A 25,684-nucleotide genomic window follows, 5' to 3' on the forward strand; every position below is an offset into this window, starting at 1 on the left:
GAGACATTTTACCGTCCTTTGTCATACTGTCAGCTTTACTAAATATTACTCACTCACGAGCTATAATTATCCGCCTCACAGCATGGAGTGTATGCTCTCAGTCTTCACACCTGCTATTGAGATCTTTTTTATGTTCATTACTCTTTCGCAGACTCGCTATTTCATGTAATTTCTTCCATCCATTCATCCATCCTCTGCTGCTGCTTTTATCTCCCTTGCCCTCTGTTTCCTTCCCTCCTGTCTTTCCTTTGTCCCACCCTTTTTCTCCCCTCTCTCTGCCTTTATCTTGTTCTCTTGCCATTTCCTCCCACTTTCCCTCGCTCCACCCTGGCACCGTTTATAATTTGCCGAGCTATCTACTCCCGTCGTTTCCATCCTGCTTGCCCCTATTTATGTCCCAGTGGACGTACCCCATATCCTTTATCGGGCTGTAGGGTGAAAAATGTCTGAGATCAGGGGCTGATTTTTTCTTGTGGAAGTTGAGGAGAGACCCCAACCGGAAGGAAACGCCGTTCCGATAACCGACAACTCTCCCTCCTCTTTTTCTGATCACATGATCTTGCCAGCGTATTAAATTTGAAGTCCAACCAAAGCCTACATTAGCTCCAGCACCTTAAGAGTTATTGGCAAATATTAGTAGTTAGCCTTAAAATGCTTGAGCCTTTTTATTGCATTTGCGTCATCTTGCTGTTTTGAAGATGATAGTTATTACTCTGATTGCAGAGTTTGATAAGTTTAGGCAAGCAATTTTTTTCTTGTGAACATTTTTGGCCTTGAATCTGACTTACTTGTATTGCATGTTTCCTTGTCTTTAGCATTTTGAAGAGCATCAAAGACAGATGGATTCTGTATCTTATATTTCTAGAACTGGTATGTAGTAATTCAAGCATTTCTCAACATTGATCAGTTATTACATTCAGTTCTGAATGTAATAGTTGCATTTCAATTTAAAGCTATACAGCTCTAAGTCTTATTTATTTAGGGGGTTTGACAGAAAAAAAATTGTTTAAAGATGAATTTCTGCTCAATTAGATTTGTCAGCAGATCTATTTGAGTTTATGATGACCTTCTTTCTTCTTGGTCTGAAATAGCCCAATAATAAAAAGAAACACACTAACATTTTCCGTCATACTATTCCTGTGGTTTCAGGTTGGTTTAATAGAATGGAAGATGAAGCTACTCACTGTGTCGGTGCACACTGTAGGCCAGCTGGCTGAAATAAGGATAGTGCACATTTTCTTTGCTTACAGAAAAGTCAAATACATACAGTGGACCCCTGCCAAATTGCAATCACTACTTGTGGAGTTTTCTGCTTAAAGTAACTTCATATTTGCATAATATCTGCCTATTTGTGAATATTTTCATCAAGCATATCTAAAATGCAGCTTGCTAAGCTGAAGCACCGAGGTGCTACCTGGCACGCTATTGGTTGTCATTTGAGAAGTAGTCAATCCATGAGCGCCAATCATTTTCTTCTCCAGTGAATATCTGTACTCTCAAGAACAGAGGCAAGAAAGACCATGGATATTAGCTCCTGTGTTAGTGCAAAATGGTTTTCCACTCTGTGTTTTAATGCATGTTTAGGTATATTATGCATTTTAACTATTAAAATAGAATAGAATAGAAGAATAGAAATTTTCGTGAGGTATTCAAATATTTTAGCTTTTTGCAGGTGGCTGTGTTTTCTAACCCTACTTTTTCTGTTCTATTAAAAAGCTCGATTTTTAGGTCATAGATAACCATGTTTATTTTAGCAGTGTTATGGCATATGGTGAATGATTAAAAATTACAAACTAATATATAAGTTATAATTAAAGGCTCTCTTGCGATTTCTGCAAATAAATGTAAATCAAAACACAAGCAAACCTCTGGTACTGATAGTGAATCAGTAACAGTGTAACGTGCCTAAGTCAGAAACTAACAGCTCTGGTTAACAGACTGTGATGGATGATGATAAAGATTTGACAAATGGTGACTTGTTTTCACCCACTTTGATGACTCAGGATCTGGTGTTTGTTTTTTGTGTTTATTTTTTGTTTTTTTGTCCTCGCTTACCCTCAACTCATCCATCCACAACACAATAAGCGATTTTAGGTGTTCACTTGGTCGACCAGCAACAAAAGGAGAGGCTGACGAACGCTGAAGCAGAGATTAGTTCAAATTAATGAGCCCTTAGGAATTTTAAGTCCATTCGAGGAGACTCATTACATGTCAAAAAGGAAGAAGAGATCATGTCGCTTCAGAGTAATTTTGATGAGCTCTTAAGCCGACAATGAAGGAGTCAAACCGATGTGGGGCTGACAATGTGTGGAAAAAAAAAATTGCATGTTTCCCCTTTCACATGATGCCAAGAAGCTGTTTTGTGGAAATTCAGAGAACAGATTTTTTGTTTCTAGGTCAGATTCTAAACAAGAAAAATTCTTGTGGAGGCAGAAAGAATAAAGCAAAAGAAGAGCAGAGTGCAAGCCTACTAGGTCATTTGTTTTAAATGTCTTTTAAAGGTCAACCTGTTGGAACATTTACAGAGTCTCACTGAGTCGTAATTGTTCGTCAAAAGCATTTGTAGGACTTAGAAAGACGGGGAAAAAAACAGAAGGCATTCTCCACTTTGAGTTCAGGCGTGACGCCTGGGGTGCACTCAGTCTCACAGTTAACCTTTTGCCCTACAAAAACAACCCCAAGTCTAACCTGTGATCTCTGACCCAGAATTTGAAACTTGACCCGACGAACCCTGATCATTAGCAGACAGACAGGCTCATCCATTTATGGTTGTTTGACACCTCTCGGGCCTGCAGTCACTCACTTCTCGCGCCCTTTGACGTGGAAGATGAAGAAACAAAGCTATGAGGATGATGAAGAGTGATGCCAACACTGAGCCGTGACAACGGCAGAGGGAGGCGTGTAGCATGACACAGCTGGGCAGTCTTTGATAGCAGTGTATCTGAAAGTTTAATGGATTTTGTCTATTTCATTTTTTATAACATAAGTCAGTGTGAGATTTGGAAAGGTGATGCCCAGAGACACATGTAAGGATTTTTTAAAATCAGTGCTGTCTATTAGAACTGCACTTTATATTTAAATTTATAGGCATGGCAATATTGTTGTGTGTAATATAGATATTGCAAAGAACTGTGATAAATATTGGCTAATTACCTTAATTCGTGGTGTTAATACAGAGAGTGCTATAGCCTGTTTTTGCATGCATGACTGTTTATTTTCTTCATCTAATGACTTAGGGTTTTCTATCATAAAGTGAGTAATAATGTTCACAGTGAAACAGTGTATTAGCTGCTGCAAATTTCTGTCTATGTATCTCTGTCTATTTGCTTGCTCTGCACTGTGCACAGATTAGTTCATCCAACACAAGTCATTAAATTTAACAACTCTGAAAGCAAAGCACTAGGTTTATTAAACTGCTCACTAATAACTGGAGCTGCACTGAAATATGTTGTGGCCTAAAAGCTCGTGAACATGCTAACATTAGTTCTACACTTCAGCAAATTGCTCTGCAGGAAAATCGTAACAGGAGCGAGATGTCAGTTTGTTGAAGACTTCTTTGACAAAGGGAATAGTTCAGGGGAAACAGACTACAGATTGACTGGTGACTACAACCAGCTGTCTTTCAGCCCTGATCCTTGTCTTGCAGGTTAAAATAATAAAAGATATTTTTCAAATCATTGACTGCATCATTGCTAAATACTGCATGATTGTGCTGACAAAAATTCTCTTCAGTGTGAAAGTTGTTACTGAAAGAAGAACTCCTAAAATTAGCTATTTTTAGTGATGAGACTCAGAATCAGAAGGGCTGAATGTTAAACAGCTTGATTCAAAGGGTTGTGGACATTTTTGAAATCTAATAGTCATTGTAAAACCTACAATTGTGTAAGAATTCACAATAAGTTTGATGTTTACCATTTTTAATGCTAACCATTCTTGGGGACATAAGATGCTAAGGACAGCCTAAAATGTAAACACTTATATTTTGGACTTCTTTTGAAATATTAGTTAAACCCTGCTTTATGTGACCTTTCCTCTGGTCAAATATAAATTATGGCTTATTAACTACTTTTGAATGATCTTGATTGTATTTTTTAACTTAAAAATTAATCTAAAATTGATATTGGTAAAGCTTAGCAAAATTGTAATTAAGAATTTGGCCACAAACCTCTGATTTTACTGATTTGCTGCACAGCACATAGCAAACAACAGAAAAACTACCGCTAAGGTCTTGTGAAAACTTGCCTAAACTACAGGAACCACATAAAACAAATAATAAAACTGAAAACTGAAACCCACCCATACTATCTCATAATCAGCTTTATTGGTCATGTTTGGCAATGGAAACAAGTAATTTTACTTCAGTTAAACTGCTATAAAATACATAGGCATTCAAATGTAAATATATAAATTCAGAAAGAATAAATGTTTTTCTTATTTAAAAAAATGGTCAAGTTGTCGCTTCTATTTTTAGGGGTAAAAGATGTGTCCAAAGCCATTTAGTTTGGACGAAATCCCAGTTTTATTAATTTGTTTGTCCGATACCTTCATTCAAGGATGGAGACGGAAATGTGTCGCAATCTTCTCACATTGCAACAAGGTCGTGTCACTCATTACAGGCAGACAGAACGGTCAAAATAGCAATCCATCGCAGTCAAACCAAATATACGAGGGAGTTGCACTGTGCAGCAGACTATAATGAGGCTTTTCACACAAAGGGTGTAGCAGATTCAACAAAACCTACAGTGCAAGCTGAATAGAAATGACACATTAATAACTTCTGTTGTTTGATGGTTGAAATGAATCTTCTTCATGTTGGCTCATCAAATGATCAAATGAAGTTTCCTTGCTGAGAAACCTTGACCTGAAAACAAGTTTTGAAGGGTTTTCTTGGCTTCTTGACACTTTAGTTATCAATAAGTGGAAAGTTAAGTTGTTCTAAATGCTGTTTAAATTTTTTATTGTTTTATGGTGTGGCATTAAAAAAAAAACAACTTAATTGGTACTAAAGGTTGCAGAGTGTTTGCACCGCCCCCTCCAGCCTAAACTGTTGGATCAACTACTGAATCCATGCTTTCATGTTGCATACATTGAACTCTGATCCTACCATCTGAATGTTGCATTTGAAATTTAGGCACACTGGACAATGTAGTTTTTAATCTGTTTTGGTCCTCTGTGAACTTCAGCCTCAGTTTCCTGTTTTTAGCTCATGATAGCTGGCCTCATTGTGGTCTACTCTGGCTGCAGCCCACCTTCTTCAAGGTTCAACGTGTTCAGAGGTGACATACTGATGATATCTTTGCTTCAACCAGAGGCTATTTGAGCTACTGTTGCCTTTCTATCTTATTGAACCTATTAGCCTATTCTCCTCTGATCTGTGACTTTAGCAAAACATTTTCACCCACACAGCTGCTGCTCCCTGCATATTTTCTCTTTTTTGGAATATTGTCTGTCCCAGTTGACCAGGTTTCTTAAACACTGACATCCAAATTGTTGCATTCAGATTCACTTAAATCCAGTTTCTTCATCATCCCAAATCTCAGTTTGAATGTCTACAAGTCATCTTTGCCACTTCTGGATGCCTTAATGCCATAACCTTGACTGCCAGGTGACTGGCTAATTTGTTAGCACAAAATTTCATTGGAGATTGTAATGAAAACACTTAGAAATGGAGAAATATATTCTAGTTGCTACGCCCAAATTTTAGTAAAGTTTTGATAATTAGATTTTTCCCTCCTGCTTGTCTTTCATTTGTGTGTTGTTGATTGAACAGCACCCTTTCTAGGTCTAAACAAATAGGGTGGCACCAGAAAATCTGAAAGGTGCGTAGATGGAGAGCCAATAAGGTGATGACCTCATCCGGTGCTTGTGGAGTCAGGGATCTCTGATTAGAGGTGCATGGATCCCCCCAGGACTTGCTGCAGAAGTGGCCTTAATAGGATGTGATGTTTTTGGCCCCGGGGCTACGCACTCTGCCTTGCTCCGCTGAGGCGTTGCCAAGGAACTGCCCCGGTACGCCGGCTGCGAAGCACTCAGCTGGCTTATTGAAGGTAAAGGCTGCTGTTTCTGATCGAAGCCTGCTTGCGCATTACTCTGTGCATGTGTGAACACGCCATAAATGGTCAACAATTCAAAGGCTTGGACCTGGTTCCTCAGCACTATGGTAATGTAGGTATGTGACTCACGAGGAAACCAGTAAAACAAATCCAGTAAAACAGTAGCAGAAGGTTTGACTTTGTGTTTTTTTTTTATTTTTATAACTGCTTAGCCTCTGGTCTGACCTTCACTTTGGTTTAATGGATTATGAAATTTCACAATGATGGCAGTCACCTTTACAACTCTGTTAGCGGCATAATACACTAGCAGTAATCAACAGCAGATGTACGCTGTGAAGAGCTGTTGCCACATTCTATCACCAACGTGTGCAGTCAGCTCCACACCGGACACGCAGGGAAAGAAAGGATCATATATCACAATAGCTGACGTCAGGAAGTCTCAGGAATGAGGTCCGAAGCAGCCAAGAATGTCCCATTGTTCCAAGACTGTGCCGTACTCCTTGTTGTGTGTCTTAACTTGTCTAGTTTTCAAATGTCTCTGACTAAAGATAAGACGTTCAATTAGAGATGATATTTGACAAGATAGATCACTGCATAGATAAGGTTTTATTATGCTATATGCCAACTTCTTGCTAAAGTGAAAATTGTCATCTTTGTCTTTAAGATAACTACACTTAATTTAGTCTAGTCTTATTAAAACTGTGTGATGAGTTTTCTATCTATTTATGGGTCTTTTTTTGCTCCAACAGGAATAATTGTTGCCAAAATTTGGCAATGACACAAATCTATGTAGCTTAATTTTTATTCTTGTAAGTTTCCAATAACAATGCGCTGGTTACTGGTATCAAGGTATTTCAAGAACAATCATGCTGTTCCTCCACTGTAACCTGTTTTCATCAAAAAGATACAGAAAGTTGCAGGAGTTTTTTCTTGCTACTTGGAGCAGAAAGTATCTAAATGCGGCTCCTCCTCCACTTGTTGCTATGCACTGCTGCTCAGCTAGCTCAAAGAACCCTCGTCGACAAGTAACCTACGCAGATGCTCGACTAATTTACTCGCTAATATCAACTTGTTATACTCGTGTTATTCTATAAAGACTTCTAAAGTATTAAGCATTCAGGTTTTCTGTGTCTGTGTATTTGCTGACACCAGTTCTTTGATGCAGGACTGAAAGGTTTTAAGAGGTGGTAAGGTGTTCAAGTCATTAACGAACTACAAGTTGCCTCAAGGCCAAAACAGCAGGTGCCATAAGAAGCAACTTTTTCAGGAAAGAAATGTTGCGAGTCACTTTTATCGCAACATCCACCAATATTGTTGCATGTTTTTTTAATATTGTGTTGCCCTAACCTGACCTGTTACACAACTGACCTGATCTCAGATGAGTAGAACAATAAATGGATGGATGGAAAAGTAAAGGTGACTCATCCACAACACCATTTTATAGGTGTAGTTTTTCCACTTGTTTTTGTGTTTGCATTGAGCCTGATTGATTTTATTCTGCTGACTTTTTAATGCAACGAGAGCATCCTAAGGGTTAATTTAAACATATCTGCCTGAGACGAGGTGAAGTGAGGACAATACAGGTTCCAGCTCACCACTGTGATGAGAGAGTTACCACAGGGGAACGTTTTTTTTCTACTTTATGTTTGAATGAGCTTGGTGACGCTGACCATGCTTTTGCTCCCCCAGTTGCTAAGCTGCGTTTGTTTATGTGTTGATCAGCCTCTGGCTTTGGGGGTGTGGATCAGGTTACATTTGGGAATGAGGTGAGATGTTAGTTCAGCAGCTCGTTTTGTCCCCTGAGTTTTTAATCTAATGAATCTGGGAGCTTTGAATCTTCTTTGTGTACAAAACTAAAATTTTATGAAAGCCTTGTTGATATTAAGGTGGAGCTTTTTAGTTAAACTATAGCTAAATTGCATATTTAGCTATTTTCTAAAAAAATTGTTTGTATTAAATATGCATATACAAATACAACTGGAGAAAGGCTACTTTACATTTTGAATCTTTTGATGGGGATTTAAAGCTGTTGCTTCAGTGAATGGCACATTCAATGTTTGGATGTGTGTTAACAGCTCTGCCCTGGGCTGACCCTTTATTAAGCACAGACAGATTCACAGACGCATGTAACTAAAGAATTTTCTGTTACGCTGCCTACAAATCTGTAACCAGATCTGCTCTCAGCAGCATGAAACAACTCCTCGGCACCTGTGCTCCGTAGTGCTGCTATGTCTGTGTTTACCAAACCCCAGCTCGGGTCTAATGGGTCTGAATGTGTGGACAGAGCTGTTGCTACTGCTGTTGTTCACACCAGCCTTTTTTAGACAAGGAGGCTTGGTTTTCCATTGTGCGATTGACCAGGCTGGAAAAATAAAAGAGTTGCATACTGACTTTGATGAGAGAATAAAGAGCAAACTTAGAAATTCCTCATTAAATAATTGGAACAAAAGTGTCCATTTGAACTTTTTCTGGCTTTTGAAAGTATTAATAAATCTTTTATGTCTGTTAACATATAGCTAAGATTTTTTTTTTTTATTTATTCTTTAAATATTCCATTTAATTTTGCAGTTCTAAATTTAATAACCCTTATGTGAGTGCTGGACATGTTTTTGTGGTCTAAACAAACAAGGTACTTTGTGTTTTAAACCATCCTCCTTAAATGGCTGGTAAAGGTGGAATCTTGTGATTCCAACCAATTAAACAAAGAGAAATGCCTTATTTCTTTCTTAATCAATTGTTTTTATATATATATATGTATATATATATATATATATATAGGCTCTAGTGGCCTTTATTTGATAGTGAATTGACAGGAAAGTGGGTCATGAGAGAAAGGGAAGACATGCGGCAAAGGTCGCTAGGCCAGGAATCGAACCTGTGACAGCCGTGAAGAGGACTAAGGTCACCATATGTGGGTTGTGCTTAACCCCTGCGCCACCATAGCACCCCCAAGAAATGCCTTTTTTAATAAACATTTTCTATTAATGCAAATAGACACAGCAATAACTGACGTCATACGCAGTAGAAGAGTGGAGTTTTTTGCTTTTTGTTGTCAAGTTGACAAATGGTGAACTAGTCAATTTTTCCAGTTGAGTAGTTTAGTGGCCACTCTGACGTTTTCTGACATTTTCTAATTTATTAGCTATGACAAATGATGAATTTTCAGATTTATATTTTTCTTTTCTTTAAATTAATCACATAAGTAAACATTTTCTTTTTTTTTTCATAAACGCATCAACATACAGCATGTTCTGCAAGGCATTTTATGTAAGGTGCAACAAAGATCAGATAAAAGTTTAGAGACATAGATATGATGTATTTACATTGAAAAAAGTAGGAGGTTTTGCACTTTATACATACAATGTAAGGGAGTAAAGACACAGCCACCCAGTCAGAGCTCAGTTACTAGTTAAGTTAGTTATGCTCTACTCGCTCTTATGTTTGTCTTCAGATCCATGTTTTAAGGAGCCCAAATGCTCTCAAACCTGATGAGTTCAACTTATTAATAATTTTTTCTGCTTCATTTTCCATCTTTGAAGTTTCCGTCACAGAGGTTGTGAACTATTTCTCTGAAAATAGTATTTGATGCAGTAAAGCCTGAAAGCATTACGTAGTGTTTCTTTTTTTTTATTAATTAAACCTTGTTTAAATAAGCCTTCTTGTATATTCTCCTCATCAGTTTTCATAACACGATGTCTTCTACGCCTAAATGCCTGATCGAAGTCATCATGCGTTTGTCCGCTGCACTTATGCCCCGTCTCTCACTCTCAGTTTGGGTTTTCCTCCCACCCAACATACTCAACATATACAGTATGCTATAATTCTCAAGAAATGCCAACCCATGCTGCAAGTTGAAAAGTTCAAATGTAAACCAGAGGATAAAACTGCCAAGGGGGATTGGCCATTTGCAGATTACACAGGAGAGCACAATGGTGCAGAAAGGAGTGCGTTTGCAGAACAGTAATGTATCTCTATCTTTGAGTGTAACTGTTTAACTTCATTGTCCTGTTCCTCATAATCTCCTATGTCACCGTCAGAGAGCCATTGCGGCTATTTATAACCACAGAGGTTAATGAAAAATACATCATCCCTCTCTCTTGTCCTCTTCAGGTCCGAACACTATTCGTCAGTGGGCTACCGCTGGATATCAAACCACGGGAGCTATATCTCCTCTTCAGACCATTTAAGGTATGTTTGTATGTTTTAAACCGATGGGCTGCAGCAGCTATTCTTAGCTGCTTTCCTTTTTTTCCAGCAGTCAATGAGACCTCCATTCATGGTGATGAAATAAACGGCAATGGAAACTCTCCCTCGAGGTTCAAGTGTCTGTGCTCCTAACGCCAGGCTTCAATCACATCTCAATCGCGTGTTCATCATGGAAAAAGTGGCTCAACGCCTGCAATCCAAAAACAAAGCTGTTTGCTTCGCCTCGGAAGCTCCGCTTTCTTGCGCTGGCAGGGATTTCTAATCCAGTTGAACGAACCTGGATGTTGCTGGCTTTTTGGCCCGTCGCCCGAGAATAATGCACCTTAATGGTTCAAGAGCAGTGCTGTTCAAGTGATTGAATAATTGCAATCCATGTAATCCCTCTATTAGACAATGCGTTTGGTATGTACCCTGAGTAAAAAGGTTTACATCATGAGTGTTAAGAGCTGGAAGCCTTGAATAATTAGATAAGACACAACAATCCAATCCATATGGTCTTTTTCTAAGAGCTCCAGAAAGCAACCTTACCATGTAAAGCAAATGTTATAAAATGCCTGTGCCTCTCAGAGGTCATCACATCGCTAAAACTTTTCAATATTTTGTTATGTTGTAAGCACAATCTTCAACGTTCTTTTTTGTGACACACACAGATATATATATATATATATATATATATATATATATATATATATATATATATATATATATATATATATATATATATATATATATATATATATATAGAGAGAGAGAGAGAGAGAGAGATCTGTGGTTATAATAACAACTGCAATTTTTTTGGGTTGCTCCTCTACTTTCACATCTAGAGATCGATGTTTTTCTATGCCAGATATTTTCAGCTCAGTTAGATTGGACTGAGGCTACCTGTGAAGAGCAGTTTTCAAGTTTCTCAGTTGGATTTTGATCTGGACCTGGTTTGGGGTTGTTATGTGCTTCAAGGGGAACCTCCAACCCAGTTTTAGTTTCTTCTCATCTAAAATCGATATTTGCATCAACTCTGACCGGCTTCCTTTGCCTGTTGGCCAAAAGCTTAAACTCTGGCCTTATTTGACCAGATGTTGCTTTTCCCTTTATGATTTTTGACAAAGTTTAAATGGAACTTCATATGGATTTCCCCCCCCACCCCCATCTTCTTGGCACTCTTCTGTTAAGCCCATATATGTGTTTATGATTTAGAGCTGAATTATGGAGCTCTGCAGCTCCTCCAGAGTTTCCTTTGGCATCTCCTTATCTCATTAATGTTCTCCTTGCCTGGCCTGTCAGTTTAGTTGGGCAGCCATTGCCAGTAAGCAGGCTTGGGAAATAACCTGACTCTGATATATCCTTACTCTACTTTCATTCCGGTGTACTATATGTCTATCCACTAATATTCTCTAAAAACGTCTGACTTTATTTTGTGATCAATTTCCACAAAGAAATCTATTTCTCGAAATTGACTCTATTTACTAAGTAGGCAGCTTATAAAGGCATATATCTGTATTTAGGGGAATCTGAGTTAAAAATGCTAAATACAAATGCACACTTTTCAGATTTTTGAAAACTTTGTTTTTTACCCTTTAACAGCCTTTTGTTTTGATTTATTACATAAAATAAGAATAAAATACATTAAAGGTACATTTACATAAGGGTATGAATACTATTGTAAGGCAGTCTTTTCCTACGTCATAATTCTGTTTTTTTTTCTCAGGGTTACGAAGGATCCTTGATAAAGCTCACTTCTAAGCAGGTATGTTTAATGTCTTCTCATCCAAAGAATCCACTGCATGAATTTCTGCCGCTGCCTAACAAAACAGCCCATCTGTCAGAAGCTTGCAATTCACTGCAGCTCCTTTTTTCCATCTTGGTGGGATCGGCTTGCTGACAGGGAAGGATAACCCCTCTGTTTTGTCGGAAAGTACCTCTTTAACGTGTAAGAGAGGTTTCCTGTTGGGAGGGGGAAACACGTTTCACCCAGTTGTCTTTGCCAGTCTGATACTGCTCGTAGGGGTGGAGGGTGTCAAAAAGAGCATTTTAACACGAGGTCAGAGTTTTTCTCCAGAGGAACAGGACTGAAAATTAGCTAGTCTGGCAGGTGCGCATAGGCAGAGTCAAGCAACCTATATTTTCACATCACACTGTCTCCTGCTAAGACATGTTCTGCTCAAACCTTGGGCTTATTGGGGAGCATATACTGCAATAACACATTTCTTAATTTTACTAGTAGTTTCAGGATATGAAAAACACTCACAAGATTCAGCAGTAGTGGAGTACAGGACATAGTTTATTGGTGCTTTCACACTTTATTAGTGCTTTTTAGTTGAAGACTCAACTAAAGAAACTGGAACATTTTTGTGACAGGCTGTGACAAAGTGCCGAAAGCTCTGAAAAAGACAATAAAATACTATTTTCCTGTGAATTATACAGATATTTACAGATGTTTCCAAATTGGTTTATAGTAATAGTTGCACTAATAAACAGTTTATTTGTACTTAGGAAAGTCTTTTACAAGTGCAGTACTCCATAGTCTGCTCATGAGCTTGTTTCTTTAATGATTTATACATAAAATACAACAAAACACTGTCAGTACCCAGTAATTAGCTTCTCACAGCACTTAGCATATTCCACGGACTTTCTGACTCCAACTGTCTGGAACACAGTTAATTTGGGTTTGATTTCATTCTCAGATCCTTGTTCCACACATTATGGGTAGATAATGGTTCACCGATGTCGGCTATAGTTTATACTTTTAAGTATTCTCCATTGCTCTTCTCTATTAAGTAGTTTCTGCCTGAAGCAAAGACAAATGGCCTTGAAAAGCTCATTCTTTTAGCTATTAATTAACCTTGTGTTTACCTCAATAAACACAGATTAATAACAAACTGGTACCACTAAGTACCAGTACTAAGTGGTTCTATGTACCACCACCTGTGGTTCTTGTTGACAACAGTCCTACAGAGATATGGATGACCATAACAAACCATAACAAACTGAAATATTTTTTGTTGTGAAATGTTGTTCACAAGGCAACAACACAAGGCCAAATTTGTCTTTAAGTGTCTTGACAACAAATCCTAACAGCATTCAGATATGAATCAAGTTCCGCATAAATATTTTGAAAGAGCAATTACAAATATTACAATAAAATCAGGCATTTTGTGAAGCAAAGTATAAGAAAAGAGGTGTTAGACAAACCTGAACAGAAGAGTCAAGCTGAAAGATATTTGAACACTTTTTCCAAATAAATTAGTTTGCTGTTTTCCTTTATGTAACCCTGAAATTTAAGGTCATAGTGCTGGAGTAAACAAAACCCTGTTTGTTTCCTTTATAAACCAGCCATCGTGTAAAACATGGTGCAAATAACAGTTCCTAAATGGCCCTTGCAACTGCACTAATACAAGTGCTTTTAAAAGTCTTAAACATCTCCACTCACCACCACTTACGGATGTTATGGCTGCGTCTGCATTGCGAAGAGTCAGCTAACAGTAAAAAACCTCCATGAATTTCCATTTTACTGTATTTACACTTGGCAGATGTTTTAAAGAAAATGTCTGCGACTTTAAAAACTAAACTGTGAGTTAATAGCTAATTTTTTTTTGGGGGGGCAAGGAGGGATGTGATACAAAAAAAGGACCTTTGCTGAAATGCTTGTCTCCAAACTAGCCCTTGAACTGACTGAAGAGGGGCATCGCTTACCTTCTCCCCCCCTCCATAAATGCCATCCTCAACAAGACAAATGTCAGCTAATGCGCACGTTCAGTCAGGAGTCACAAAGTACTGTCCAGGAGTGCCCCTGCTTTGTTTTGCTTCTCCTCACTAATGGCAATGGCGATGGCGACATAAATCAATCGATCGGCCCTCTCTCTCCACCAGCCAGAGAACTCGCAGCCATCTCCATATATAGCAACAGCAGCCAGACCTCAGACCCTTTCTATTTATATTCCTGCTACGCTTCCTCCTCCTGACGTCTTTACTAAGTCCTTTCTTTTATGTGTGTGTTTCGTCTTTTTCTCCTCTTCTCCCCCTCCTCTCCCTCCTGCTTCTCGCTCCACTTATTCCAAATTCCCATAACCCTCGACGGCTTTTCCAGATCACAGACGGCGGTGTGAACCCAAGGGAGCAATGTGTTTGGAGGCTCTCTAACCACACAAACATGGAACAACAAACCTTTTTTTGGGATTCACACCTGCATAGTCTTGCTCTCCTTTTGCTTTTTTTCCGTTCGTGCCCCTCCCATCATTGCGACAGGTCTCCGAAGTTAACACTCTAAAACAAATGTCACGAAGCAGGCCTGCTTGAGGAGAGGAGCTTTTAAAAGCTTTGGCCTCACTTTCTTCTATTTTCACCTCTCACCTCTAAACTCTGTACTCATTTGTCTTCTTTTTTTCTTCTCATCGCTATCTCTTTTTAGCTTCTTCTCCCTCCCTTCTCAGGGTCTTTTACAGCAACTCTTACATGCACTTTCTTGCTCCTCACATTGCCCGTATTTGGGCAAAGGAGAGCCCGTACGTTGAACTCTCTCTGTGCAAACCAAACAGCATTTTTTACTCCCCCTTCTTCTCTATCTCTCCTCATGTCACCACAGTTTCATAAACAGGGCAAGAGAGAAAGAGACGCAGAAGGAAGGAGTTGACTCTGATAAGAAATGAAAAAATGTACACAGTGTATAAAAAAAGAACATGTTTTTGTCATTCAGACAGAAATGCAGACTCAGATTTCTGCCCTAAACAATGTTTCTTTCTTTTTGTTCTGTCTTCTTTCTCTCCCCAGCCAGTGGGGTTTGTCAGCTTTGACAGCCGATCAGAGGCAGAGGCTGCTAAGAATGCCTTGAACGTAAGTGCCATGCCCTCACCGCTCGAGCACCGGCTCAGCGCAAAGCATGTTTCTGCTTCTTCCTCCTCTTCTTTTTTTTGCAGCTTTAATTGAGGTGAAGTACACACATTCCTTCATGACCCTTCAAATGCAAATAAAAAAAAAAAAATCTGATGCAAGTATATGACGGCTAAGTAAAAAAAAAAAACCAGATGTTGTGCTATAATATTTTTCATCTTAATGATGTTTGTCTGGACAAAATATATCCAGTTGCTATCAGCATGTGAAGCAGGTCTACAATAATGTTAATAGTCTCAGTTATAAAACTGAGCACAAGACATACCGTATATTTATTTTCATTTGCAAAAGGAAGTAGTTTGTGTCTTGCTTTATCATATTGACAGCTTATTATTTCCTGTCCACTGGCTGATAGTACACAGCTACAAAACATTGAAGTGGACTCCACCACTTTCAAATGTATTATTTGCTAACATTTTGGGTATTTTGTTACAACCACAAATGGTGACAGACAAGATAAGTTACTAGTAAGAACCTTGAAAATATTGTGACAGCTATGCGTTAGCCACAACAATGCTAAGGTTGGTATTTGCTATTTCACATGCATACAAAATTGACATTGATAAACATAAGTTGAACTGCTGTTCTTTATAGCAAAATTTCAGATTATGAAGCCTTTTCTACTGGATACAAAGAAAAGCAGAGATGGTTGTTGACGGTAATGTTGTTTGCTGTTGTCCTGTTATGTTAAGGTAGCCTTGACCAGCTGATAGCACTATGTTCCAAAACATTGACGAAACCTTCAACACTTTGAACTTGGTGAACTTATTTAGCATTTTTGAAGAATGAAGAAATAGTGGCAGAACAGAATAAAACATTTTGTGGGCTGATAATATAGTAAATGGCTAACCATTAGCTGCTAACCTCAGCAATATTAGCAGCTAAGGTTAGCAGCTAGCCATTTGCTGCTGATAGTCCTTAAGTTAGCACTGACATGGGGCAAATATAAACTGAATCAATATTTGTAGATTAAGGAATTTTAAGATTAGGGAAGTTTGAAATGTATTTTTTATAACATAAAACGGTGCATTTCTATTAATCTCGTTAAGATGCACCAATTTTTCCTCAGTATTTTCAGAGAAAAAAAATAGCTTTTTAATTTAAAAAAAAATAATGACCGGAACTCACTGACAACACTGAGGAAGCCCCACAACTTTTACATAATTTATTCAGCACTGTTTTAGGTACATAGCAGAAAAAGTAAAAAATTACTAAGTCGCAGATAAGAAATCAGAATTGGCTGATTTTCATCCTTACTGGCTGTGACTGATGATCAGCGGGTCAGAAACTCAAAAGTACAAACTTTTTTCTGATTGTTGAATGCGCTGGACATGCTGTAAGAAAAAAAATCACTGACAAGATCACTCTTGAGCATATTGCTGAATGATGTGACTCCATGGGGGCTGCACAGTGGCGCAGTTGATAGCACTGTTTCCCTTGCAGCAAGAAGGACCTGGGTTCGATTCCCGACCCGGGGTCTTTCTGCACAGAGTTTGCATGTTCTCCCTGTGCATACGTGGGTTCTCTCCGGGTACTCCGGCTTCCTCCCACAGTCCAAAAAACTTGGTCTCTCTAAATTCTCCCTAGGTGTGAGTGTGTGTGTGCATGGTTGTGTGTTCTGTCTGTCTCTGTGTTGCCCTGCGACAGACTGGCGATCTGTCCAGGGTGACCCGGTCCCTAGCCTTGAACGTTAGCTGGAGATAGGCACCAGCACCCCTCCCGACAAGGGTGTTAGAAAACGGATGGATGGATGTGACTCCATTTGTAAATGCTGTTTCAATGCCTTCTTACAATATAGTATTTAAAAAGAAACCAGAATCGACTAAAGCTCGTGTGGGTTCACCAAAATTTTACAAAAATTGGAGATTGGTAATCAGCCACAAAATTCTGATCTCTGTATCTGCACCTGAAAACCACAAGCTTTATAAAAAAATAAATAACAGTTCCTTACAACAATGATATTGCACACAATATATGGTGATAAAGATACATTCACATTATGCCTACTATGGAGCATCTGAAGGCGTTCTGTTTATGGAAATAAAGCTGCCTCTTTGAGCTTTGCCTGTGAATGCTGCAAGTTTTGGAGAAAATTAAGTCTTCTTGTGTGTATAAATAGAGGATATTGATCTAGGGTTTAATTTTAATCTCTCTTATTTCAGTCTGTAGCTCAGGAGAAGCCTTGGTGAGGCAGGCTCAAATATATAAAAAAAAAACAACAGAGCCCATATTCACAGAGTTTTAACCAGCTTTGTAAAAACCAAGGCAGTAATGAACTCCAGCTTTCACAACCTTTACTTTCCTATTGTTATTTATATATTTAGTAGATTTGTTGATTTCTTCGTGACGGAAAAAGATCACTTTTATCTCCGTAACTGTAGTGGGACTGTGACAGCAGAGTGTGCTGCCTTTCAGATGTTAGATGCGTTGGTACGTATCAAAGACAGAGCAGAAAGGAAGAAAGGAGAAAAATTATCATCTTATTATGAGCCAGCAGCACTCGCAACGTTTCTGGTGAATCTCTAAGTGGGAATAAGAATTGTTTTATTTTTTTGGAGGCAGAGTTATGTTCCCGAGAGGTCATATGGAGATAAGTTTTCTTTTTTTTGAAAACATCTATCTGCATATTTAGATATGCGGAATAGTGAGAAACCTCCAGAGAAAGTGAGGGATTTGTTTCCTATCAGGAGCTATGTTTTATTTCCTCCAAATTACAAAAACATTAGCATTAACCAAAGATGGTGGTGGAGAAGAAGAAGCTAAGAAGCTCTTCAAGGTGGATACACAGTTTGGTTCAAACATTGGAGAACTGGGGCCCCTCATTATAACTTTGCAGCTTATTACACCTTTGCAGCTACTACCGGTAGAAGCTGCGAGCCGCCCTGAGCCAAGGCAATCCCAGTTAATTCCTCCCTCTTTCATGAGAAGAGCCTTCACTCGCTTGTTGCAGCTCAGCTTTGCCCAAGCCTGCAGGGACGAGATGAGAAGCCCAAAAGGAGCAATTCCTTGCGTCTTTGCTGCAGAGAACTTCGCACCTCGACTGCTTTTCTGCACAGCTGATTTGACCTTTGTTGCTTCTCTGCATCTTGTGTGGGCAAATAAATATGGTTAATTTGATGACATTTACTGTGGCCTCTAAAATTTCCTGCCATTTGGTTGCTTGCAAGCAAAGTAAACGTGTCTTCACTGCGATTTGGATGAGGAGGATCTTGGATTGTGCCACATTCCTTGTGTTTTCTCAAGCACAAGTAACTGTGAGGGGAAATGATTTGGCCAACTGGTCATGTGGCGTTAAAAACACCCTTTATATTTGATTTGTCATGAGCAGTGGTATGTCAGAAGGGCTTTAGCAGTGGCATGTCAAGCATTTGCCAAAACCTGTGGCTCCTTTTAAGCTTTAGCACTGACTGTGTCATGACAAATGAGGCATCTGATGTCGTGATATTAAATTACAGTTCCAGGGTTCAGTAGGAAGCATATTAAGGTTCTTGTGGCTTATCTGCCTGACTTTTAAATGACACCATGTGTTAGCCAGGATTGTGTCATCAGGCTTGGATTATAAATTTCTCAATAATCCACAGTGAGCAGCTTACATCAGACATCACATTCCAAGCTGCATTTTTAGTTAATTTGCATAAGTTTATGTATCTAATTATACTTTAGAACAAACATAATCTCAAAGCAATTTACAGGACCAACAAGTCAAAGTTACATCCAATAATATAGACTCAAATTAGGTCGAAATACAGTTTGGACAAATCAAATTCTTTCAAATGTAGTTCAGCAATCAACATGTTTGCAGCAATCTGATCAAGTATATGGTGACGGTGGAGTGAAATCCGTCCATTTTTAACAGACAGAAACCTCTGTTAGAACCCAGGTCATTACAAACAGCTATAAAAGGTCAGAGGTTAAGAGTTAAGGGACGAGCGACAAAATAAACAGAGGTTCTGGTTCAGGACTGCCTTCTGTGGAAGAGAAAAATAAAGAGACCATGGCATTGGTTATAAGAATATCTCTATCACTGGATTAGTCTGGGAATGAGACACAGTAGCACTGAATCACTAGAACTTTCTACTAAAAAGAAAAATAAATTTAATAACAGCTATAGCTTTGGCAATGAGTTCATCCAAAAAGGCCACACTTCCTTACACAGAAGCATTGAGCCAAGAGAAACTTCTATGGAGTTAAAAACAACTAAAAGCAGCTAAAAAGAGAATCTCAGAGCCAAGAGTGCTCTCTATATAATAATTAAAAAATAATGCATAATTGCAGGGTAGTTGGAGAATTACCAGTGATTTATAAAAAGAGACATATTTTAAGCTGCATATTTTCTTGTGAAATTCTTTAAAGTATTAAAAACAGTAGACCGTGACAGTTCCAGGAACCAGAGTCTGGCAAATGTGTAAACAGCACATTATAATTTGCAATATTTTCTGTTGCTGTCTGTATTGTTCTGATTTATTGCTGCACTAAATACTAGTCAGCAAAGTTTTTTGTCTTGTAATCTCCTCCCCAATTATCACATAACAACCTGAGTGCCAAGCAAAATAATTTAAGCATCCTGTTTTGAAGGGTGGTTGTGAAAGCAAAGTAAACCTGCTCTTAACATCATTAGGAATCATTATGTGGTGAGCCCAAATCTCTCTCAACAAAGTTGCTGTGAGCAACCTTCAAGGGAAACAAAAAGGTGTTCGAGAACTTTGTAAACAGCCTATCGGCACTTGCAAAACAACTGAAACACGGTGAAAGTTCAAATTTATAAGCTAACTCGCACAGACTTTAACATTTTTTGCAAGGAAACCATTGCACCCACTGCTAAATCAAGGTGAGATGTGCTGCAAGCGCTTGGAAAAATGTTTTGACTAGTTTTCAATGACAAGTTAGATTTTCCAAAATTTCCCTTTTCATTTCTGTGTCTAGTTTTTCAAAACACTGAGTTGAGCCTTACAGAAAAAAAGACGTCCTCACAATCTGGTAGGATTTTAGAGCTCTTACAAGTTAGAGTGGACAAATATTGTCTAGACAAGATGAGGGATGCTGATGGACTCTTAAGAAAACTGACTGTGGAAATTGAGTATGAAGATGATTCACCAAAGTATTAGCTTCAGGGTGTGCTCACTTAACGTAGCTAGGTTATTGCTACATTTTGTTTGCTTTTTGTTTGAATTGTACATGGTACGTTTCACTTACCATTTGGAAATAAGATTAGAAATTATTTACCATGGCCTTATTTTATTCATACATTGAAAACAGGCATTTTAAAGGGGTGTATGCACTGTACTTTTCCTGATAGCAACTGGATAACGCGCCGTTAGATAGACTTCAGCAGGAAAGACATTTGGACACATTGGCTTGGGGAAAATGTCTCGTTTTCAGCCCTTATACACAGCTCACATTTTGATGCTCACATTTTAATGCTAATTTTTGCCACTTTTGAAACTGATGGTTTAACGTCTCGCTTTTGTAGCTTTAAACCATACATCAGTAGGCCATGTCTAATGAAATACTAGAATGGATAATGCCTTACAGTCACTCTTAAACATTTTCCAACTCACAAATTAAATATGCAACCTTTTTTTAAAGTTGCTTTTGAACCACAATATATGGAACATTGACCAACATATTTGATGTTTATTGCTGATTTTAGCAATGTCTGTTATTGTTTTTCACAACTGGTGGCTATATGAAGTGTTTACAATGTTTTGTATGTTTTCACAATGCACTTTGAACTGGCATGTTCTTGAAATGTGCTTTACAAATAAACTTAATTTACTGTTTGTTTTTTAAAAGCTTTGTCAAAATACTGAAACACTTTGTACAGTTCAACGATCCTTTCTACTGTGTTACTAAAACAAAGCTTGTCCCTGACGCATCTCTCCGGTTGATCTCAGGGTGTCCGTTTTGATCCAGAGATTCCCCAAACTCTGCGGCTGGAGTTCGCCAAGGCCAACACCAAGATGGCTAAAAACAAGCTGGTCGGCACGCCCAACCCCCCTCCCTCCCAGCAGAGCCCCGGCCCTCAGTTCATTAGCAGAGATCCATGTAAGTGCTCCGATCACTCATCTGCCTGTCCTTGAGTATGTCTTACTTTGTGCTGCTGCTTCCTTTGGCTGAGCTCGACTGGGCAGCTGTTTCCCTTTAGGACTTTTTTTTTATTATCGGACATATTTATGTGCTCTGTTTGACAAAAAGTATATAGAATGCTGTGCCTGTTTTTTCTTTCTCCAACAGAACATTTGGGTTGGTTATGTTTTAACAAAAATGTAACAAAAAAATCCCTTCATGTAAAATGTTTACTGAAAACCTGCTTATTTTAGCTCACCTGGTAAAAGATTGATACTCTCATAGATTAAGTACTTATTAACCGTGCATGTTCATTGTTAACTGTTGGACCTGAAAGTACCAGGTGTGTTTGGAATGTGTTCACGCAGTTCCCAGTCGGTTAAACATTTTTCCGAGAGGTTAAAGGGTTTTGCAGAAATTATTCATTGATAGTTAAACATAGACCAGCTGTAATAGTGCATTCTTCCTGAATGACCAAACCGCTCTTATCTTGGATCTTTTCTTTGCCAGAGAAGGGGGTGTTACTGGTTGCCTCAGAGGAAAATGGACGGAAACGATTAATGAAACCATGACGTAATCACCAGGAGAGAAATTTCATACACTTCCTGATAAGAGATTTTTTAATCAGCCATTTTTTTCTTGATCATTCTTTGATAGAGAAGTACAGATAAATGCTCCTTAAAATTATGTTTGTCTGATGGTTCTCCAATGAGTTACCCCACGTTGTCTGATTTTTACGTTTTTAAGTGTCCACTCCCTGTACACCACACAGCACTGTTTCCTCACTTGTGCACCTTTTTTCACAGTCACCTTGCACTCAGCTTTACGAGTAAATTATGTTTGAGGTGATTTCCTCTCATTTGCAATTTCTTCCAGCTACTGTTGCTCCGCCTGTAAAGCTTTTTGTTCTTATTTGTATCCAATTTAGAGTCTAAAGGGTCCTGATTTAAGCTGCAGAGTTTAGTAATTTGTAGAATAACAGGTCTTTGTGTTCAAACAGGGGTATACAATAGTATTTGCTGATAACCATTAATTTCACCAGCTTAAATTACATTTATTAGATCTGTTGCTTAAACTAATCAAGTTAATGCTAACTCTATAAGCTCGCTAAAGGTACATTTGAGTCCAGGAAATAATTACAAATGCTAGTTTATTGTGTGTCAACTTTAGTAACGATATCTAAAAAGCCTTAATATATATATATATATTACATAGCACCAACTCACACAGAAAACCTTTAGAAAAAAATCAATCCTTAATTTGTTCAATGGAGGATGGGAGTGGAACACATTAAGAAAAAATATTCACAGAAATACTGTCACCACAACCGGTGGCACAGCTCAAATATTCTTTAAAATTTATGTTACTGAAGCATTGTTTTTATGGATGCATGCCTTTTTAGGTCAATCACAGTTTCATGGAACTTTTTGGATTTTTGTTTCATTGGGGTAAAGATAGGATGTTGTACTTTTATCTTAGCCTCTCTTCAAAATGGGAAAGACAAGAGTACACACCATTCCCCATAGGAAAATATAAATATATGGTAGACACCTGATATTTGAGTTGGCTAAAGGCTACAGCCGCCAGCGAACACGTAAAATCGGCAAATCTTTGAGATTCCCTCAAAAAGCTTATTGCTGCCGATTTTAATTGTTCAAATATGCCTCAATATGCATTGATATGCACAGTGCAAACTGTCTTAGCTCTGACACAGAATCGAATAATTTGGAGATACATTCCACAGAAAAGTCTGCAAAAACTGAATTACAAATAGGCGATGGGTCACTGTATATATTTAATAATCAGGGTTAGGTGCATTGACTACAAGAAAGTATCTGATCAACTTAACTTGCGTAAATCTACAGTCAGAGCATTTATTAAAACTGGAACAGTTACAAGGCTGGACCAATGCTTGCCTTGAAATCACATGCAGTGCAGAGGAGAGTCAAAGATGGTTTAAAAAAATCTCTAGCTGATTTTGGGATCACAGAGAATCCATAATAACAATTTATTTGAGGGCTTTTTTCACATTTTTCTCAGTTGTTCCAGTGACAGTGGAGTGTGCTGTATGTTTAAATGTGACATTACATGCTGTTGAATATTGTGATGAAGCTCAAAGTGATAAACTATGTAAAAGTAATCTGTAATACTCCTAATACTTCACTTCAGATCGCCTTGACATTTTTACTTGTTTTTATGCTCCCAAAGTAGTTATCAGGTTTTCTGGTGCTACAAAAAAACAGGCTTTGAGGGAGAACCTAAAGATACAAAAACAAAATATGCTTATTTTCAATAGTTAGTGTACTTGTGGTACCTAAGATATGTTAGAAGAGTCCCAAACTAAAAAAAATAAATAAAACAAATGTTAAAATAAGCAAAACTTTAGTAGATTAGTGCAAGAAGTTGTAATGTACTGACAAGGAATATGAGTATTCAACTTCTTTCCATTCACCCATTTTAACATGCTGCTTTTATCTGTTTGAGCTTCAATTTCTGATTTTCTCATTTAGAAAGTCTGAGGTTACATGGCAGCCTGAAACTGACCCAAAAATCCAACATGGCTGCCTCCAGCATAAATGTATCAATAGCTTTCTTTTATTTTTTGAATTTTGAACCTAATAAATTCTTTTGCACCCATAATACTGTACATCGTTTACCAGGGTGCAAAAGTATTTAGAAGTGCATTAGCAATGAGCTTGGCTTGCGAGTTAAAGTTAACCTTAATACTGAGGAAAACAACGAGAAAACTTGAATGATTTTTAAAGTTATAGCTAGAACAAAGTTAAGTTTTGTGGATCATCATTCCTAGATCTGACTTTTGATTGTGGAGGCTTATGGAAAATGTCAGCAATGCAGAGCAAGCTTTGGAACTGTCCTCTGATCGATCACACTTTGTTTCATTATACATTTCCTACAGTTACAGTCTTTATTTTATTCAAACAGCAGTGTATGTACACACGACAATGCCAGCTACTCCAACACAAGGAGGAATCCAAAGCTTTACAGGCTCGCAGTTCATGTTTTAAGTTGTTAAGGTTTCACTAAACAGTACTGGGACAAATGTATGATGTGTGGACTCACTGAGTGTTCAAGGTAATGAAATAAGAGGAATCACCTTCACAAACTAAAAACTCCCCCTAGTGCGCACCTCCACAATCACCACCATCACCACCACCTCCACCCTGTCTCTCTATCCACCCACCCATCCACGTTATCACTTTCCTCACTCCACTCCTCCTCTTCTTCTTTCCACAGATGAGCTCACAGTGCCTGCTCTATATCCCAGCAGCCCAGATGTGTGGGCGTCATACCCGCTGTACCCGGCAGAGCTGTCGCCGGCCCTTCCACCCGCTTTCACCTATCCCTCCTCGCTCCACGCTCAGGTAATCTGAAAATCCCATCCTAAACGTTTGCTATCACCATCATCACCACTGCTCCCTCACCTACTGCTGAGACCAAAAAACACTCGCTGTTCCATTTCACAGACGCTCGTCACTTAGTCGTTTTGTTAATTGAAGCTTTGCAGAAATATTAGCTTATTTTGGGGGAGAAAAAAAAACTTAATTTTGTTCAAAATGGTATATTTTTCTTAGTGGGATCCATACATCCTCATGTTGAATAATGGACATTCTAATATATCTAAAATCTTCGTCAACATTTAAGTCAATATTTTTGTATTCAAGTGGGTTTTTAAGAACAGTGAGGCTGCATCGCCAGAGATGGCCAAAAATGCCACAGTCCAGTATTTATGTCTTGTAACTTAAATAAAATTGGAAAAAACTATTTCAAATAAATTAGTAGATGAATAAAAATAAATATTCCAAGAATTCCAATAATTTCAATGTACATAATTACTTGAGTAAAACGATCATTAAATTTTGCAAACTATTTACTTAATTATTTCATAGCCTTGGATTTATTTTTATCTGTTAGTTTTGATTGCCAGAGCAAGTGGATGTGGCTAACAGCTATAGACAAGGTGATTGGTCCTCGCTTACATTAGGTCAACCAATCAGATCTCAGGGTTTATTTTATGAGTGATGTTGACAGTTCATATTATTACATTATGGAAAATATTAATATTTATTTAATAACAGCATTTGTTGGATAATGGCCTATCTTTGGTCTTCTAACGAGAACAACAATTTAATTAAACTGAGTGTGAGTCTGGTAGAGAAGTAATTTCATTTTTTTTAGAGATTTGGAAAAATGAAGAGCTCTTTTTTAGACTTCCTTTAGAAAACTAGACCTTTTGAACTTTCAGGAATTGATTTAACTATGAATTCCTGAAATAATTTCAACATTTAAATAAATATATATATATATATATAAAGAAAAAGTCTTAAAAGCTCTTATCAGGGTATATTTGCAGATTGTTTTGTCAAAATAATCAAAAGATGCTTTTTACAAAGCGTAAACTCAACTGCAATGAACGTTTTTTTTATTCAGACTCATATACAAAATAAAAATAAATC

At 38.0% G+C, this 25,684-nt stretch overlaps 1 protein-coding gene across 2 annotated transcripts in view; it reads left to right on the plus strand.

The window, feature by feature from the left end:
• rbpms (RNA binding protein with multiple splicing) overlaps positions 1-25,684 on the plus strand; it is a 46,830-nt gene that overhangs the window by 7,649 nt on the left and 13,497 nt on the right. For both annotated transcript variants that reach the window (XM_005813400.2, XM_023346182.1), the window contains exons 2-6: positions 10,164-10,241; positions 11,965-12,003; positions 15,024-15,086; positions 21,038-21,188; positions 24,465-24,592. In XM_005813400.2, coding sequence (XP_005813457.1) covers positions 10,164-10,241; positions 11,965-12,003; positions 15,024-15,086; positions 21,038-21,188; positions 24,465-24,592 — 459 coding nt within the window. The remainder of the gene's footprint in view (positions 1-10,163; positions 10,242-11,964; positions 12,004-15,023; positions 15,087-21,037; positions 21,189-24,464; positions 24,593-25,684) is intronic.

The sequence above is a fragment of the Xiphophorus maculatus genome, chromosome 14, assembly GCF_002775205.1.
Source record: "Xiphophorus maculatus strain JP 163 A chromosome 14, X_maculatus-5.0-male, whole genome shotgun sequence".
Taxonomy (NCBI): Eukaryota; Metazoa; Chordata; class Actinopteri; order Cyprinodontiformes; family Poeciliidae; genus Xiphophorus; species Xiphophorus maculatus.